At 45.2% G+C, this 15,844-nt stretch overlaps 1 protein-coding gene across 3 annotated transcripts in view; it reads right to left on the reverse strand.

Moving 5' to 3' along the window:
- STARD3NL (STARD3 N-terminal like) overlaps nt 1-15,844 on the reverse strand; it is a 54,758-nt gene that overhangs the window by 9,451 nt on the left and 29,463 nt on the right. For all 3 annotated transcript variants that reach the window (XM_006929102.5, XM_019825306.3, XM_019825307.3), the window contains exons 3-7: nt 11,204-11,281; nt 8,867-8,944; nt 6,643-6,696; nt 6,411-6,528; nt 4,359-4,454 (exon numbers count right to left, since the gene is read on the reverse strand). In XM_006929102.5, the coding sequence (XP_006929164.1) occupies nt 4,359-4,454; nt 6,411-6,528; nt 6,643-6,696; nt 8,867-8,944; nt 11,204-11,281 (424 nt within the window). The remainder of the gene's footprint in view (nt 1-4,358; nt 4,455-6,410; nt 6,529-6,642; nt 6,697-8,866; nt 8,945-11,203; nt 11,282-15,844) is intronic.

A 15,844-nucleotide genomic window follows, 5' to 3' on the forward strand; every position in this document is an offset into this window, starting at 1 on the left:
AAAAGTTAAACAGAAACTTGCCAAACACTCAGTGAGTCCTGTCTTAGGAATCTATAGGAAAAGAAAAACAAACATCGCCACAAAGACATGCACTTAAAAGTTCATAGCAGGATGAGTCATAACAGCAAAACTGCCAACAATTCCAACGTCCATCCACTGATGAATAAACAAAACACTGTATATCCATACAATGGAATAGTACTGAGCCGTGCAAAGAACTTATACATAGTACAACATGAATGGCCATCAAGAACACTATCCTAAGAAGCCACATGCAGAAAACTACATATTCTGTGATTATATTGATATGAATTGCCCAAAAAAGGCAAATTTTCAAGACAGAAAGGAGATCAGTGGTTTATCTAGGACTGCAAATAGGAGCAAGGCTTAGATACAAATATTTTTGGATAAAAAAAGTGCTCTAATATTATACTGTGAAGTTGGTTTAAAAAGTATAAATTTACTTGGGGTGCCTGGGTGGCTCGGTTAAGCGCCCAATTTCAGCTCATGTCATGATCTCACAGTTTGTGGGTTCAAGCCCCGCATTGGGCTCTGTGCTGAAAGCTCGGAGCCTGGAGCCTGCTTCGGATTCTTTACCTCTTCTCTGCCCCTCCCCAGCTCATACTCTGTCTCTCTCTCTCTCTGTCTCTCTCAAATATAAACATAAAACACTTTTTAAAAAGTGTGAATTTATTTAAAATCATGCAATTGCACACTTACGATGGATGAGTTTTATGGTATGAAAATTATAACTCAGTCAAGCTATTCTTTTTTTTTAAATAAAGATTATGTAGTATCCTTGGCAGTGACGTTTCAATACAATTTACCATTCTTAATAAAAATTAGAAAAACTGTCTTTCAAATCTATTGATTATACATGGGGTGACTATAGAATTCATCATCTAAACAAGAACATTTCCTACAGATCAAAGCGGTTCTAATAATCATTACTTGGGGCCACAGGAGTAAGTCAAGACTACCCAGGGCAAACCAGCATGCATGGCTGCTTGCTATTAGAAAGTGTCAAACGAGGGTGCTGGGGTGGCTCAGTCAGTTAAGCATCCGACTTCAGCTCGGGTCATGATTTCATGGTTTGTGGATTCGAGCCCCGTTTCAGGCTCTGTGCTGACAACTTGGAGCCTGGAGCCTGCTTGGTTTTCTGTGTCTCTCTCTCTGTCCCTCCCCCACTCGTGCTGTCTCTCAAAAATAAATAAATGTTAAAAATTTTTTTTAAAAAGTGTCCAGTTTGAATTATACCGTCTTCTTCTAGATTTGCTTATTATCACAGATTATATAGTGCAATTGAGCTATTCTTCAATTTAAGTATTAAGATGATTTAGAAGATGATTTACAAGGTGATGAACTATCTTTTCCTCAGCATCACGGCTGGTTCACTTCAGCTGTCTGACCGCCATAACAACTTGAGCCCAATTATCTGACAAGGCTTGTGCTTCCTCATCCTTCCACTGAATACACAGGTGAGCAGGACATGGTTAGACCCACAAAGAAACCTCCCAACAAACCACCCTTACATTTCTTAGAAGTACATGTCACAAAAGGTTCTAACTTACAGAATCTCTCTGATGCTAAAATTCAAGCGACTCCTTTACAAGGAAAAATACTAACATTTTAATTTTTGGTGACTCTGATTTCTTTCTCCCTCCTCATTCCTTCCTTCCACAGTTACATCTCTACTAAGTGCCGACACTGCCCTGGGTGCGGGAGAAGGAAAGTCAAGAGCAGGCGAGCAGGACCCAGATGCCCTCTTGTCCCCCAGGCACCAATCAGCACTGTGTCAGTCCCAGGGCAGCAGAAGCACAGACCCCTGTTCTGTGTAGTTTTTAGCCACCAGCCTAATGAGCCAGCAATGCTTTAGAGGAGAAGCTTCTTTTCTAGATAGAGTAATTCCAATAATAGGTTTTTTAAACATGTTTATTTATTTTGAGAGAGAGAGGGAGAGAGCCAGGGAGAGAGGGAGACAGAGAATCCCAAGCAAGCTCCATGCCCTGCACACAGAACCCAACATGGGGATTGATCTCATGAACCATGAGATGATGACCTGAGCTGAAAGAGGTGGCCACCCAACTGACTGAGCCCTGCAATAATGGTTTTTAATTTTAATTCTAATTCTTTCCTAACTTGCATCTTCATACAATGAAAATATAATACAATAGAGTAAGTCACATTGAACCCTCCTTCTCTGCCTATGACTCACCTGCATTTTGTCTTGAACAAAGAAGCTACCTGAACACCCAGACCATGTTCAAGGTCAGTTCCATAATCCAATGAACTGGTCATGCTCCCAACCTCCACTAGGTGGGGGTAAAAGTCAGAGGCAGGAAGCCAATGCATTCAGGACTGGAAGGTTTGATGAAGAATGTCTAAGGTGTAACTCCTCCCATTATCATTATCCTGCTGTTCTGAACTTCTAATTGGGTAAAGATATTAGCACCAAGACTTCTGTTAGTCCTAGAAAAATAAAAGCTAGATAAAAGCATGAACAATGTGAACTCCCTTTTTTCAAAAGAATGACTCCTATGACATAAAAAAACCTCAATGAGATAACCCTCATAGCGAGGTAATGAAAAACTGAATACTTATATTGAGTATCTGCCGCCTGAGAAAGAGATTGGCTGCTAGTTCATATCTGTATTTTGTCTGACCCCAGGCTTAGATCCAACATAGTCCAGAGAATATCAAGTTAGGGTTTCTAGTTAAGTAAATACATTAGTGCTGAGAACTTTTACTAGTGTTAGAAAAATAAAAGCCGTGCAAAAGCACGGACTAAACTGTGAACTGCCTTTATGCCAAAGAGCAAGTCCTATGACATACCAAAGATCTCCCCGAAGTAACCCTCATACTGAGGTAATGAGAGTTTGATACTTCTCTGACCTTCTGCTGACTGAGAAGAGAAATTCTGCCAATTCACATCTGTAGTTCATCTGACCCTATGCTTTCCTGATTTAACCTGCTTTAATATCAAATACGAATAGCCCAGGATATCAAGTTACTTCGAGTTCCAATGATTCACTATGTCACATTGCTGGGCCTTTGATCTTTCACATGCCTCTTTCTGCCTGGAATCTGCTTTACTATCTATCCTATGCGTGTGTGTGTTTCAAATAGTTACTAAGCTCAATGCGGGGAATGAAATAACGCAGTCTCTCTAACTCAAGTTTCCACCCCAGTGATAGAACGAGGCCAGGTCAGGGCTGAAGGCAGTGCAGCCCGCACAGGTGGGAGAAATGTCCTAGGAAATGCAGAGAATGTTCTCCCAGGAGCCAGAGGGTGGGGGTGCGGTGGGACAGCCTTCTCTCCCGTGCGTGGAGAGCAGGCCTGCAGAGGGACAGTGTGACAAACAGAAAAAGCAAGCTGCCCGATGGCTTGGGCTCACAACGTTTTCAGCAAAGCTAAGAAGAGAACACACAAAGCTAAGAAGAGACGTTACCAGGAGGTCGGACAACTGGGTAATGAGGTCAAAATGGTGCTTTCTGCCAGGCTCAGGACCCAGGACTTCCTTAATCCTTTCTGCCACTGAAGGCTTCTGGGCAGGGGAAGAGGTGGTCAATGCTGCATTTCCATTAATACTGAGAGGCCCCACATGGATCAGCTGTGAGCGCGGATTCCAGCACTGAGCAGGGGTTCAGATCCCACCACCTCCTACTCCTCCAGAGACCTTGCACAAATGATTCCCCTCTCTGTGCCTCAATCTGATGGTCTCTGAAATAGGGATAATGAGACTCCCACCTCATCGAGTGGTTTGAGGAAGCCATACGACAATGCAATTGTTATATTTGACATGGCGCTCTGGCGGGGCAGGGAGAGGGTGACCGAGGCAGCAAATGGCTGCAGAAACCAAAGCAGGAAATGCTGAAGGAAAGGTGGAGAAGACAGGAAGTGGTGCAATGAATGAGGTAAAGGAGGCAGAAATACAGAGGGTGGAAATGGCCTGGAGAAGGCAAGGATGTGAGGCCTAAGAAAGGGCCGAGTCCCCAGGGAGGCTCTGCTTTCTTCACGGGCAACAGCTCAGAGAGAGCTGCACCCTCAGACACGGGGACCCGGGAGGAAGGTCAGGCTAGGGGATGACGGGTAAGAAGAGGAGCGGACCCTTCCCCTCGTCTGCCTGTCGTCTGACATGCAGATGGCCGTCACACGGGGTCTGTGTCCCTGGGTTATACGTATTTTACACTCTGTGTCTCCCCACTGCTCCCACATCAAGACCACATCTCGGTTATTTCCGTCTCCTACGTGCCTGCACTGTGAGATGTCTGCTCAGCAGCGTTCTGACAGGAGAGGGAGGGAGGGCTAAGCTTTTGAATGATGGATGAAAACACAGACGAGAATCACATTTTTGTTACCTGCTTCAGATTCAGGAGGAGAATAAAACTGGCCATCAGAAAGACCTCCAGGTATGAGTGCCGCCCTCTCCGAAGCATCCTGAACTATCAGGAGTCCTGGAAGGGAAGAAATTCAGAGGCTGAGAGTGACATCACGGTTCTGGTAGCTTCTCGGCAAGGTTAGGCACAATAAAATGGTGTCGTTGCTACGCTAAAAAAGAGAAAAACCCTTGTCAGAAAGAAAATCGTTCAAACAAAAAATAAGTTTTGTTATTACGCTATGAACCAGTGCTGTGAGGGCACATGGCAGCGGACTTAAAAACCTGCCTGTGACTCAGGGGATTCTTTGAGTCAGTATTTATGGCCTCTTTCCCTGGAGAACACTTTCCTCCCTGCAGAAATCACCATAATCAAAACGAAAGCACAAAGCAAAACCACCTGGTTTTGCATACAATACTGGAGGTCATACAAATGGCCTCCAGTATTCACTTCGTTAGGGAAATAGCAAATGTAAGGCACAATTAAAGTGGAGAGACTTGTATAAATGTGGAAAGCGTCAGTAAGATGGGGAAGAAAGATTTATTATTTAAAAAGGTCCCCCCAGAAAAGGGAATTGAACAAACACAGAAAAGGGGAGGAACTGATGTGGAAGCTCAGGACAGGCGCCCGCGAGCACAGGGAGCATCGGCGGCGAGTCTCGTCCGGAGCGGAGCGAACACGAGAGAAGCTGGAGGAAGCCGCGGCCGAATCGCAGGTGCAGGTGTGAGCTCACTGCCTGCTCGTGACCGTGAGCGTACCCTCTGCTCCACGTTTTCATCGGCGCCAGTTCTGCCCTGTTAGTGCCCTTGAACGTGGTGGCATCACTCTCGCATTCAAGCCCCAGTGACACTAACAGCTGATATGCTTTCACCCAAGCTCGATTTGATGTTTATACCAAGTCCAAAAGCGACTTCCATTAGCTGTCCCTGCCCTGCTCCACAACAGGTTTTCATACAAGCACAGAGGACACACGACAGAAGACTTATCTAGGTCTGATTCAGGTGTTTAAAATGCACTCTTGAATAATAATTCTGTTCTTCTAGATTTCTACTCTGTAAATGAGATTACTCAAAATAAATCCATTTACATATTTGCTCATTCTCCGTTATCCCTTGAGGTTACAATCATACTTCACTTTCTCTAGGACATAGGACCTTATTTTTCCTATTTTGCAGGGCAATCTGAGCCAGACGCATGAAGGACATCACCACGGCACGTGGTAAAAGGCCTGGGTCTCTGTACTGAGTTTCAAACATGTCACCACCAGAGGGCAGATGTGACCCGTGGGCTTCCACTCAGGCCATCATGCAGAGAGGAATTGTAGCCCCATACTGAATCATGCAGCTCAGTCCATCACTGGGCCTTCCTGGTCAGTATCCACATGAGTCCACGCAGGAGATGACGGCCGCCCCGCAGGGCTCATGGTCACAGATCGCTAGGAGTCCCTCCGCTACTCACAGGGGGAGGTGGACCCTGAGCTGAGCACACGTGTCTGGCTGCTGTCTTCCCCCTCCCGCCCTCTGGGTTCCTCACTCACCCAGCACTCTCCCCCACCAGGCACCCCCTGTGCCAATTGGGGCCCCTTCCAGGCCACCGCCTGCTGTAAGGTAGCAACGTGAGACTTGGCAGGATCGCGGACTCTGAGACTTACTGTCTCAGCTCAGCCTATCGTGTCTGCCATCCCTGTGTCCCTAAGGAACAGTCCTCTTCAGATGCACAAAGGGCTTGGTGTCCTGGGACCGCCATCACTGGGGATAAGGAGGTGCTGGCTGTTTCTGCTGTCTGACTGTCCCTCTCACCAGGGCTCACACTTTCTTCCAGAGAAGTCTGGCCTCACAGCTCCAGAGAGGAGCCACGTGCTCTCACTGTCCTGTCCTCTGCCCTGCTCTGGATTTCTGCTGGGTCCTCTGCACGGTGGAGACCCGAGACCCGCCTACCCCACCCAGTGTGGCTCCCTTCAAATCTGACTTCCAGGCTCTTCCTTCTGGCTCGGTCCCCAGCCCATCTGAGGAGCCTAACCTGGGAGACACTTACTGTTTTCCTCTTCCGCCTCTTGAGGTAACACTTTGAAATCCAGGAACCACGTCTCAATCCAGGCAAGGAGGAACGAAATGATGGGGAGCACGTAGCCGAAAGCCCCTTGAGAGAAAAGCTGGAAGGACAGACGTGACCAGGAGAGGGAAATGCAGTTACCAGGAGCTCACACTGGAACACGAGCCTTCGCCAGTATAGACGGTAATTGTACAGAAAACGTGGGAGGCTGTACCTTTGAGAGGATCACTTTTGCAAGTAAAAAGGCACTGGTCACTGCTGTCGTCAGCTGAAAGACACATAACCCAGCACCATTCGAGTTAGACATTTTACGCTGGGAAGCCCCCTCCTCACAGAGAGACCTGTCGGCGCCAGAAGCACCTAAGGCCTGGAGCAGCTCTGCCAGCCCGGGCCCTCCCACATCACCCTGTCCCCAGCCCCTAAACGCAGACGGGGCCACAGTGGGCTTCTCCGTGGTGCCCGATCCCTGACTGGCTGCTCATGCTACCCCTCCTCCCTCGGTCTAGCAGGTCAGCGACCCTCCTCCCTCAGTCTAGCAGGCTGGTGTGCTGGGACACTCAGGTTTGTCCCCCACAAGGTCCAACCTGCAAAGACCTCTCTCCACAGGAGGGACCCCTGGAATACAGAGCCAGGGCTCCCCCTGGTGGTTGGGGAGCCCAGAGACAATCCCACAGGACCTGGGCCTTGTCCCTCCTTCCCCCAACTAGGATCCTAGCAATGTGACAGCTGACCAGGGTGATGCCCAGTCAGCCTTGACTGACAGAATGGAGGTCAGCGGACATGGGTGTCAAGCTCAGGAAGTATTAACCAAGTGTGGGGTCAGCATTGTTAGCAAACTGCCACACACACACACACACACACACACGCACACACACACACCCCAGCCAGAGTGAGCTACCTGGAAGAGAAGGTATTTTACATTCTGACACTAATTAACTTTGTATGCTGACAGTACGTTTTTAGGTATCAGGTGATTCGACCTTCTCTTCCAGCTGGCTGGTCCCTCCCTGCAAATGTTTTTAAAAAGAAGAATCAAAACCAATCAAATGGATGCGCTGAACATGACCTGCCCCTTCATAACTTGGTTTAGATATTAAAGATACTTTCTGAAGAGTCAGTGAATGTCACTCACTTTTCTGAAACAAATTTGAGACAGATGGTCTGACAAATACTAGTGCATATTAAGGAGACCCTAGAAAACTGGGAAGAGACCATCGCCACAGCTATTTGGTACCAGCAGAAACGTATTCAGGAAAGGGACTCAAGTCTGGCTACTACTGTCAGCCTGCATCTGAGATACATTAGCTTGGGGCTCAACTGACGGTCCTGATGTCAGCCCTATGATTCTGCGGATGCTCGGAAGAGATGGCCCAGGGAGATGTGGCTCCTGTGGACTGTGTCTCGGGAAAGAAGCACAACCCCATCCTCAGCTGGGCACGCCACGCTGGCCCACACCGACTGAGGCCTCACTCCAGAAACAAAATTGTAGGCTGTTCCTGAGCAGGCCACTCCAGCTTGGGGAGCTCAGCATTCCCCCCATATACCCTTCTTAGAGCTCTCAAAAAGGCGAGTGTTCGGGCATCTGTGGACATGGCAAAAATAACTGAGGCAGAATGGCTTATAATTCTTCTTTCAACCAATAAATATTTACCGAGGGTGAACAGCATGTGCCAAAGCTCTGTGCTAGATGCAAAGAAACAGGGATGAGTAAAAAACACCACTGCCTTCAAGAAGCCTGAAAGCAACAGTAAAAGGCAGCGTGGGAACTTTTCCCTTTAAGACTGGAAGGAGGGTGGGGCGCCGGGTGGCTCAGTCGGTTGGGCGTCCACGTCCGACTTTGGCCCAGGTCATGATCTCGCGGTTCGTGAGTTCGAGCCCCACGTCAGGCTCTGTGCTGACAGCTCGGAGCCTGGAGCCTGCTTTGGATTCTGTGTCTCCCTCTCTCTCTGCCTCTCCCCCACTCACTCTGTCTCTCTCAAAAATAAACATTAAAAATTTTTAAAAGAAGACTGGAGGGAGGGGAGGGGATAAAACAGAAAGAAAAGCAATGATCAAAATAAGCAGCAAGTCAGTCATGAAAAATCACCAATGAGCAAAGGGGAAATTTTCCAAGTATCTTTGTGACAGAGGTACTGATCTTATCACTCATCTGTAAAATGCAGTAGAGGGCGAGTTGGTGCATGGCAAAGAACCACTGATGGGTCCCTACGTTCCTCAACTGGGGCAGTATCCGTAGAGACAAAGGTAGGAACTCATCACTACTGGAACAAAGCCCTGGTCTTAAACCTACGGAAGTGTGGAGGAAGGGGCCTCGGGAAAAGCTGGTAGAATTCATCCCCGATGAGAGGTGCATTTGGGCCCAGCCCAGCCCTGTTGTGAGCGGGCCTGGGCCAGCAGCACTGGAGGAGACGGACCACTCACCGTGGTGACATACTCACCGCTATTGCCCACCAATGGCGCAGTCTGCATACGGCATATGCGAGGATTAACACTTTAAATCGAAAAACTGCCAAGAGCTAGATTAAAACAAAAATGACAAGGTAAGTTAAAAAAAAATAGATACAAATATAAGATCACTGAGTTTTAGGAAGAACCCACCAAAGTGTCTTCATCATTCTGTTTAGCTGAAGGCTGCCACAGACCGCCACCGGTCCAAAGACCGGCTTGTGAGATCAAGCCCCACGTCAGGCTCTACTCTGATAGCGTGGAGCCTGCTAGGGATTCTCTCTCTCCCTCTCTCTCTGCCACTCCCCTGCTCACATTCTCTGTCTCAAAATAAATAAGCTTAAAAGAAAAGTTTAAAAAAGTGTGTTTTCCAACAATCCTCAAACTTAGTTTAGCTTCTCTATTCATTCCAACTCTATCCCTGTGTTCTAGATTTGGCAAAAAATATAAGTCTTGGGGTACCTGGGTGGCTCAGTAAGTTAAGTGGCCGACTTTGGCTCAGGTCATGCTCTCACAGTTCCTGAGTTCAAACCCTGTGTCAGGCTCTGTGCTGACAGTTCGGAGCCTGGAGCCTGCTTCGGATTCTGTCTCCCTCTCTCTCTTCCCCTCTCCCACTCACACTCAGTCTCTTTCTCTCTCAAAAATAAATAATAGAAAAAATATTAAAAAAAAAGTATGAGTCTTCTTCAGCCCTCTATCTCAAAGTCTCCTGGGTGCCAAGGTTTCCTGGAAGCTGTGTCCACTTTCCAGGCCAGATATGCCAGTCCTTTCAGTCTGAGCTAATGGGCTCCACCTATCTGTCCAGGACCATTAAGTCCCTACGCATAAAGGACAGACAACCCTTGGTGGTCTAGCTGGTAGATGAACCTGGCTTCCTGGCTGAGGCTATGTGAAGATAAATTCAGCAAGGGAAATAAGAGACGAGAAATCAATCTTGCTATTACATGTCAATAGCTTTAGAAGAAAGAAATATCAAGAGATGTGGGATGTGACATGCTCTTTCCCCTGCTTCAATGACCTGGCGCAGGTAGGCGAAGACGCTGAAACCATGAAACTCACTTTCCTCATGTGACAAACGAGGGAATTAAATTGTATCAGTGGTTTTCCAAACGTTCTGTAGCAGCCAAACACTTTTTCAGCACAATCCTACTGGAACTCAAACGTACCGTACAGATAAAAATGGAACCACCTAGGTTGCAAGGGGCTATGACAGGGAACCCTAACCTCTACTTCCCAGGAGCTTTACCTCTTTCCCCACACACTTCTGCAGCCCCCTTCAGAAATAAAACCACCACAACACAAAAGCCTTTCTAGTATAATTTGAAAACCACTAGAAAATATAATCAGCCGATTATTAAAATTCTCGACCAAAAATATTGATGATGTTGATTAGTGACTGCAGGTGGTTCTCTGAGTTTCTTGGAGGTATCTATCCTCGGGCTAAATGTTTTCCATATAGTATTTCATTTACTTTTTACAACTATGGTGATCTCATTTTACATATGAAAAACTGAAGTTTAGACCCAATATATTAAAAGATGGATACAAATAGTGATAGCGTTGTGAATCAAACCCAGGTTTTTCTGACGTGAAGGGTCCTACTCTTAACCGGTGTGCATAAAGCTTCTAGAGATAGTGATTAATGTGGTTAAAATCAATTTGGAGGAACTCACCGTGAACATTAACTGCCTATCCTGCATCCAACACAACGTTAGAACCTGACTTGCTTACACCATCCGCTACAAAGAGATACCAGGAAGAGGTACCAAGCCCAATGAAAGTCACAGAATGCCCTAGAAAGAATGCAAGCATTTCTTTGAATGAAATGAAGGCCTCATCCACAGAGAACTGCACCTGTGTAATTCCGTAACTGACTAATGTTGCTCAGGATTACCAATATGGAACTTTCCTCAAAAACTATTCTAGAAAAACGAAACAGTATTATTAAAAGTACACTCAGAAATCTATCTCAAGGCAGAAAAGGAATGGCATTTTCATCAAGTTATTATATAAATAGGTCACTTTCCCTTTTAGTGATTAGGACACATCCACGGCTTCTACGAAAAGAATAAAGGCTCTCCTCCAAGAAAACAGAATGGCTCCTGCTGCTGCCCTCCCTTATCTCTCATTTCTCTCCTCCCTATGACCAAACAATTCCTTACAGCGAGAGAGAGAGCGTTGACTTGGCCAGTAACTGAGGGGAAAGGAAAGACAGTGTTCAGGAGAGGAAAAAAGAATGGCACAGACTAGGAGATCTATTCAGGGGAAATTTACCTTTTGGTTACAGATTCATCATATCTGAAATAAAATGGAAAACAGAAAATACTTACAAATATATCGAAGTAAGAGGAGTAGTAGTCATAGCGCACTACCTCCTTCTCTAAGGTGTTCTCAATGCCTCCGTTCACCTGGGAAGGATGGTGAGAAGTAAAACTGAGAGATTTACGTGTGAAAATAATACAAGAAAATATACAAGTAAGGTTGTTCTCGTACACACTTTTCTGCCTACCATCTCAGAACCCTGGAATGTTAAAACGGGAGGAATGAAACACGCATCAACTCTAATAGAAAAATGCTGAGTAGTATTTCCCACTTCAATTCTGAATTCATTCACTCGACAAATATAAACATATAATGAAAAACAATGCCTTGTAAAAAACTAGTTCCTACTTTGGCAAACTAAAATGTTCAAAAATGATTCTTTTTCTCTTCTAAGACAAAATCTTCAAACATACCAGTGTATAATCTTAAAGAAGACAAGTCACATTCCTCCAAGCCTGCCCTCACTTTCTGACCAGTCTCTGCTGTTTAAGGTCTGGGAAAGCCAACGGGTCCCCTGATCTTAGCAAAGATCAATGACGGCAGTTACTGTGACACAAGATAGAGGTTCAGATATTCTCTCTGGTTTTTCTTTTTTATTTGTTCCTGGCATTTGAAAATCCTGCCCTCTTAGCTATTTTCATATATACTTTTCATTTGGTAGATAATGAAATAAGGGGAAGACCAGACCTACAATCAAATGTGATGAAGTTACAGTGAATGATGAAAATCAGCCCTAAGATGATAAACTTTGTCCTCTCTCGATTCTCCTATCAAGATGAATTTTAAATGATCAAGTTCAAATTCTACATATTACACTACAGAAAATATTATTTTAAAAATCAAGTAGGGGCGCCTGGGTGGCTCAGTCAGTTAAGTGTCTGATTCCGGCTCAGGTCATGATCTCGTGGTTCGTGAGTTTGAGCCCTGCGTCGGACTCTGTGCTGACAGCTCAGATCCTGGAGCCTGCTTCTGATGCTGTGCCTCCCTCTCTCTCTGCACCTCCCCCACTCCAGTTCATTCTCTGTCTCTCTTTCTCTCAAATAAACATTAAAAAATTTAAAAAAAAATTTTTTTTTAACATTTATTCATTTTTTGAGAGACAGAGAGCACAAGCAAGGGAGGGGCAGAGCGAGAGGGAGACACAGAATCTGAAACAGGCTCCAGGCTCTGAGCTGTCGGCACAGAGCCCAATGTGGGGCTTGAAGTCATGAAACGTGTGATCGTGACCTGAGCTGAAGTTGGACGCTCAACCGACTGAGCCACCCGGGCGCCCTAAAAAATTTTTTAAAAAATCAAGTAATGGAATGTGTGTCTGGCACCTGCGGCAGCACCCAAGCAGACACCAGAACTGTTAAGGCCCGTGGATTAGGGCACAGGACGTGCAACAGTAAATTCCCATTTCCGATCTGGAGTACACACATCGTTTGTCCTGGTAAACTGATGGAGATATCTGAAAAAGGACAAAGTGAAGGAGGATGAGCCAAAGACCTGGGCAAAGGGGGAGAAAATTAATAAGGAACACCCTTGCGAGGTTTGCTAATCAGCCTAACTGGAATTAAAGTTGCCCCAAGGGAAGGCTCCTCTTCGCTTAGATACTTTTACAAGTATATGTATTTGTTATTCAAATGAAAGTTTACTATAAACACTAGTCAGTACTTTAAAATCTCTTAAGGGGGTTTAGATTTCTGTGTAGTTTGTGCAGATGGGCTATAGATGTGCTTGACTATAGATCCCTAATAACAAACAGAACAGAAAACTTGGGAGCAAAAGGAAATAATTATTAAAAGGCAACCAACCATGTAGTCTTATCAAGTGTGTCTGTCCAGACTAAGGAAGCTTACCAAGCTCTAAAATACTAAAAGAATGATTATTCTAAGTGACCTAGGGCGCAGAGACCACCCTCCTGGCTGAGAGCCCGGGAATCAAGCTGCTGATAACAGTTCTTCAGTAAACAGTCAGTAGAAAAAGGTTTTCCACGGTATCTGCATACTTTAAAAGACCCTGATTTTGCCTGGCCTTTAAACAGAGAAATTGAAAATCTATTACCTATAGCTCCAACTTGTGCTCTAAATTCTTAATTTCAAAACCTCTGGCTCTACCTCAAGATGTCCCCCATAGACTTGTCTTTAGTTTCACATGGAATCTGTTCCCACAGTTCTGACACAGCTGATCCTGTTCTTTTTATGTTCTATCATTAGAAATCTTGAGTCCTGGGGAGCCTGGGTGGCTCAGTTGGTTGAGCATCCGACTTTGGCTCAGGTCATGATCTCGCGGTCTGCGGTCTGTGAGCTCGAGCCCCACATCGGGTTCTGTGCAGACAGCTCAGAGCCCGGAGCCTGCTTCGGATCCTGTTTCTCCCTCTCTCTCCGCCCTTCCCCAACTCATGCTCTGTCTCAGAAATAAATAAACATTAAAAAAATTTTTGTTTAAATCTTGACTCCTTCCTGAATACTGGAGATAAAAAAACTCAGCTTATCAATAAGTCTATCAGCATACTTACATTTCTTTAAATTTTTTTAAAGTTTATTTATCTATTTTTTGAGAGAGAGAGTGAGCAGGGCTGGGGCAGACAAGGAGAGACTCTCAAGTAGGCTCCGCACTAGAGCCTGATGTGGGGCTTGAACTCATAAACCGTGAGATCTTGACCTAAGCCACAATCAAGAGTAGGACTCTTAACCAACTGAGCCACCCAGGCGCCCCCAGCATACTTATTTTTTTAGGATGCCTCTAAGATTAACTTTTTCCTTCCGATTCTCACCACCTTGCATGGGATTCCTTTCACAGCTTCGCAGCCAATCTGTCCCTAATGTAATCCTACTGGCAAACCAGTGCCATGAGATCTTTATCCATTCACCGAATATTTGCTGAACACTTGCTAAGTGTCGAATATGGTTCTAAATACTTCAGTAAACAAAACAGTATCCCTGTCTCTATGGAACTTATGTTTTAGCAAGGAGTGAGAGATGACAAACAAGAAAATACGTGCTGTACAGAGAACAGAAGCAGGGCAGTGCGACAGGAGTGATGGTTGACTTCTTTGGGTTGGACGCTAAGTGGAAGCCTTCCCTGTGGTGAGATCTAAGCTGACAGATACCAGCATAAGACGTCAGCATCTGCATCAAGATAAAGGAAATGAACCATTTTCATTTAGAAGGAACTGGTATAAAGGTCCAAGACAGAAGGGAGCTTGTTCTGTCCTGAGACCAGGAGGCAAGTCTGGGCTTATCCAGGAGGGCCAGGAACAGAGAGTGGGAAAGGAAGGCTGGAGAGGCTCCTTGGGGGCTATGCTGGCCAAGCTATGGCACTTGGATTTTATCCAAAGTGCTCTGGTCCATCAGAAGGGTTATAAATAGAAAGTAACATTGTTTGATTTGTTGTTTTCAGTCTCTCTGGCTTGTTTTTACAATTTTTTTTTAAATGTTTATTTATTATTTTTGAGAGAAAGAAAGAGACAGAGCACGGGTAGGGGAGAGGCAGAGAGAGGGAGACACAGAATCCAAAGCAGGCTCCAGGCTCCAAGCTGTCAGCCCAGAGCCCAACGTGGGGCTCGAACCCATGAATTGCGAGATCGTGACCTGAGCCAAAGTCAGACGCTTAACTGACTAAACCACCAGGGCGCCCCAAATCTCTCTGGCTTCTCGGAGGAGAATGGATATTAGGAGGGCAAGAATGGAAGCTGGCTAATCAGTTGGGCTCCTGGTACAAGAGTCCTGGGGAGTCATAACGCTGGCTTGCTTGAGGGTGGCCACGGTAGAAATGGAGAAGACGTCATGACTTGGATCTATTTTGCAGGCACATCCCATAGGGCTTACTTTTCAACTGGATAGGGAATGTGAGAGACACAAAACAAGCAAATTAATTAAGGATGAGTCTTCATTTTTGGCCTGAGCATCTTGCTTCCTTGGAGAAAAGAGAAAAATTGGCTAAATTGGAAGTCATATATAAAGGCAAAGTACTTGGGTTACTGTTATGATTGCATAGTCCCATTACTCTTTTGAAGGCCTAAGCACCCCTGGCGCTATTTCTTTCCTCTTTCAAAGACCAGCACGATAGGGCAGTGTAAGATATGTGCTGTATCTGCTCCGCTAAACTTCAAATCTTACTAATGTTTCTGTGGAGCTTGCCACACCTAAATCTGAAGCCTATGTCTGGCTTCAGTATATGTGTAGACAGGTGAAAAGAACAATGGATTTCAGTGATTAGAGTGATTACAGAAACAGACCACAAAAGAAAAGGCATATGGTACAGTGTGTGGTGAAAAGCCCAGGTCAGAACTGACAATCTAAATCAAATACAACTAGAAACTGAATGTAAAAAAAAAAAACAAAATATCAAACCTTGCCAAAAAAGTCAAGATGTGCTATCTTAAAGATCATATAGTCTTGTGTGATCTTTTCATTTTATAACTGGGGCAACTGGCAGTCAGTGGAAAAGTTTTAGAATACATTTCTTAATTTGAAATATGTATCTCTAGGTTTATTGCAGCATTGTATAAAAGCTGGGATATGGAAGCAGCCTCAGTATCTATCCACAGATGATGGATAAAGAAGATGTGGTGTGCATATCTATTTATCTATAGACATGTATAGATATATACACACACAATATATATATACTCACACATATATATTATACATATAATATAAATA

Source organism: Felis catus, chromosome A2 (genome assembly GCF_018350175.1).
Source record: "Felis catus isolate Fca126 chromosome A2, F.catus_Fca126_mat1.0, whole genome shotgun sequence".
Lineage (NCBI taxonomy): Eukaryota > Metazoa > Chordata > Mammalia > Carnivora > Felidae > Felis > Felis catus.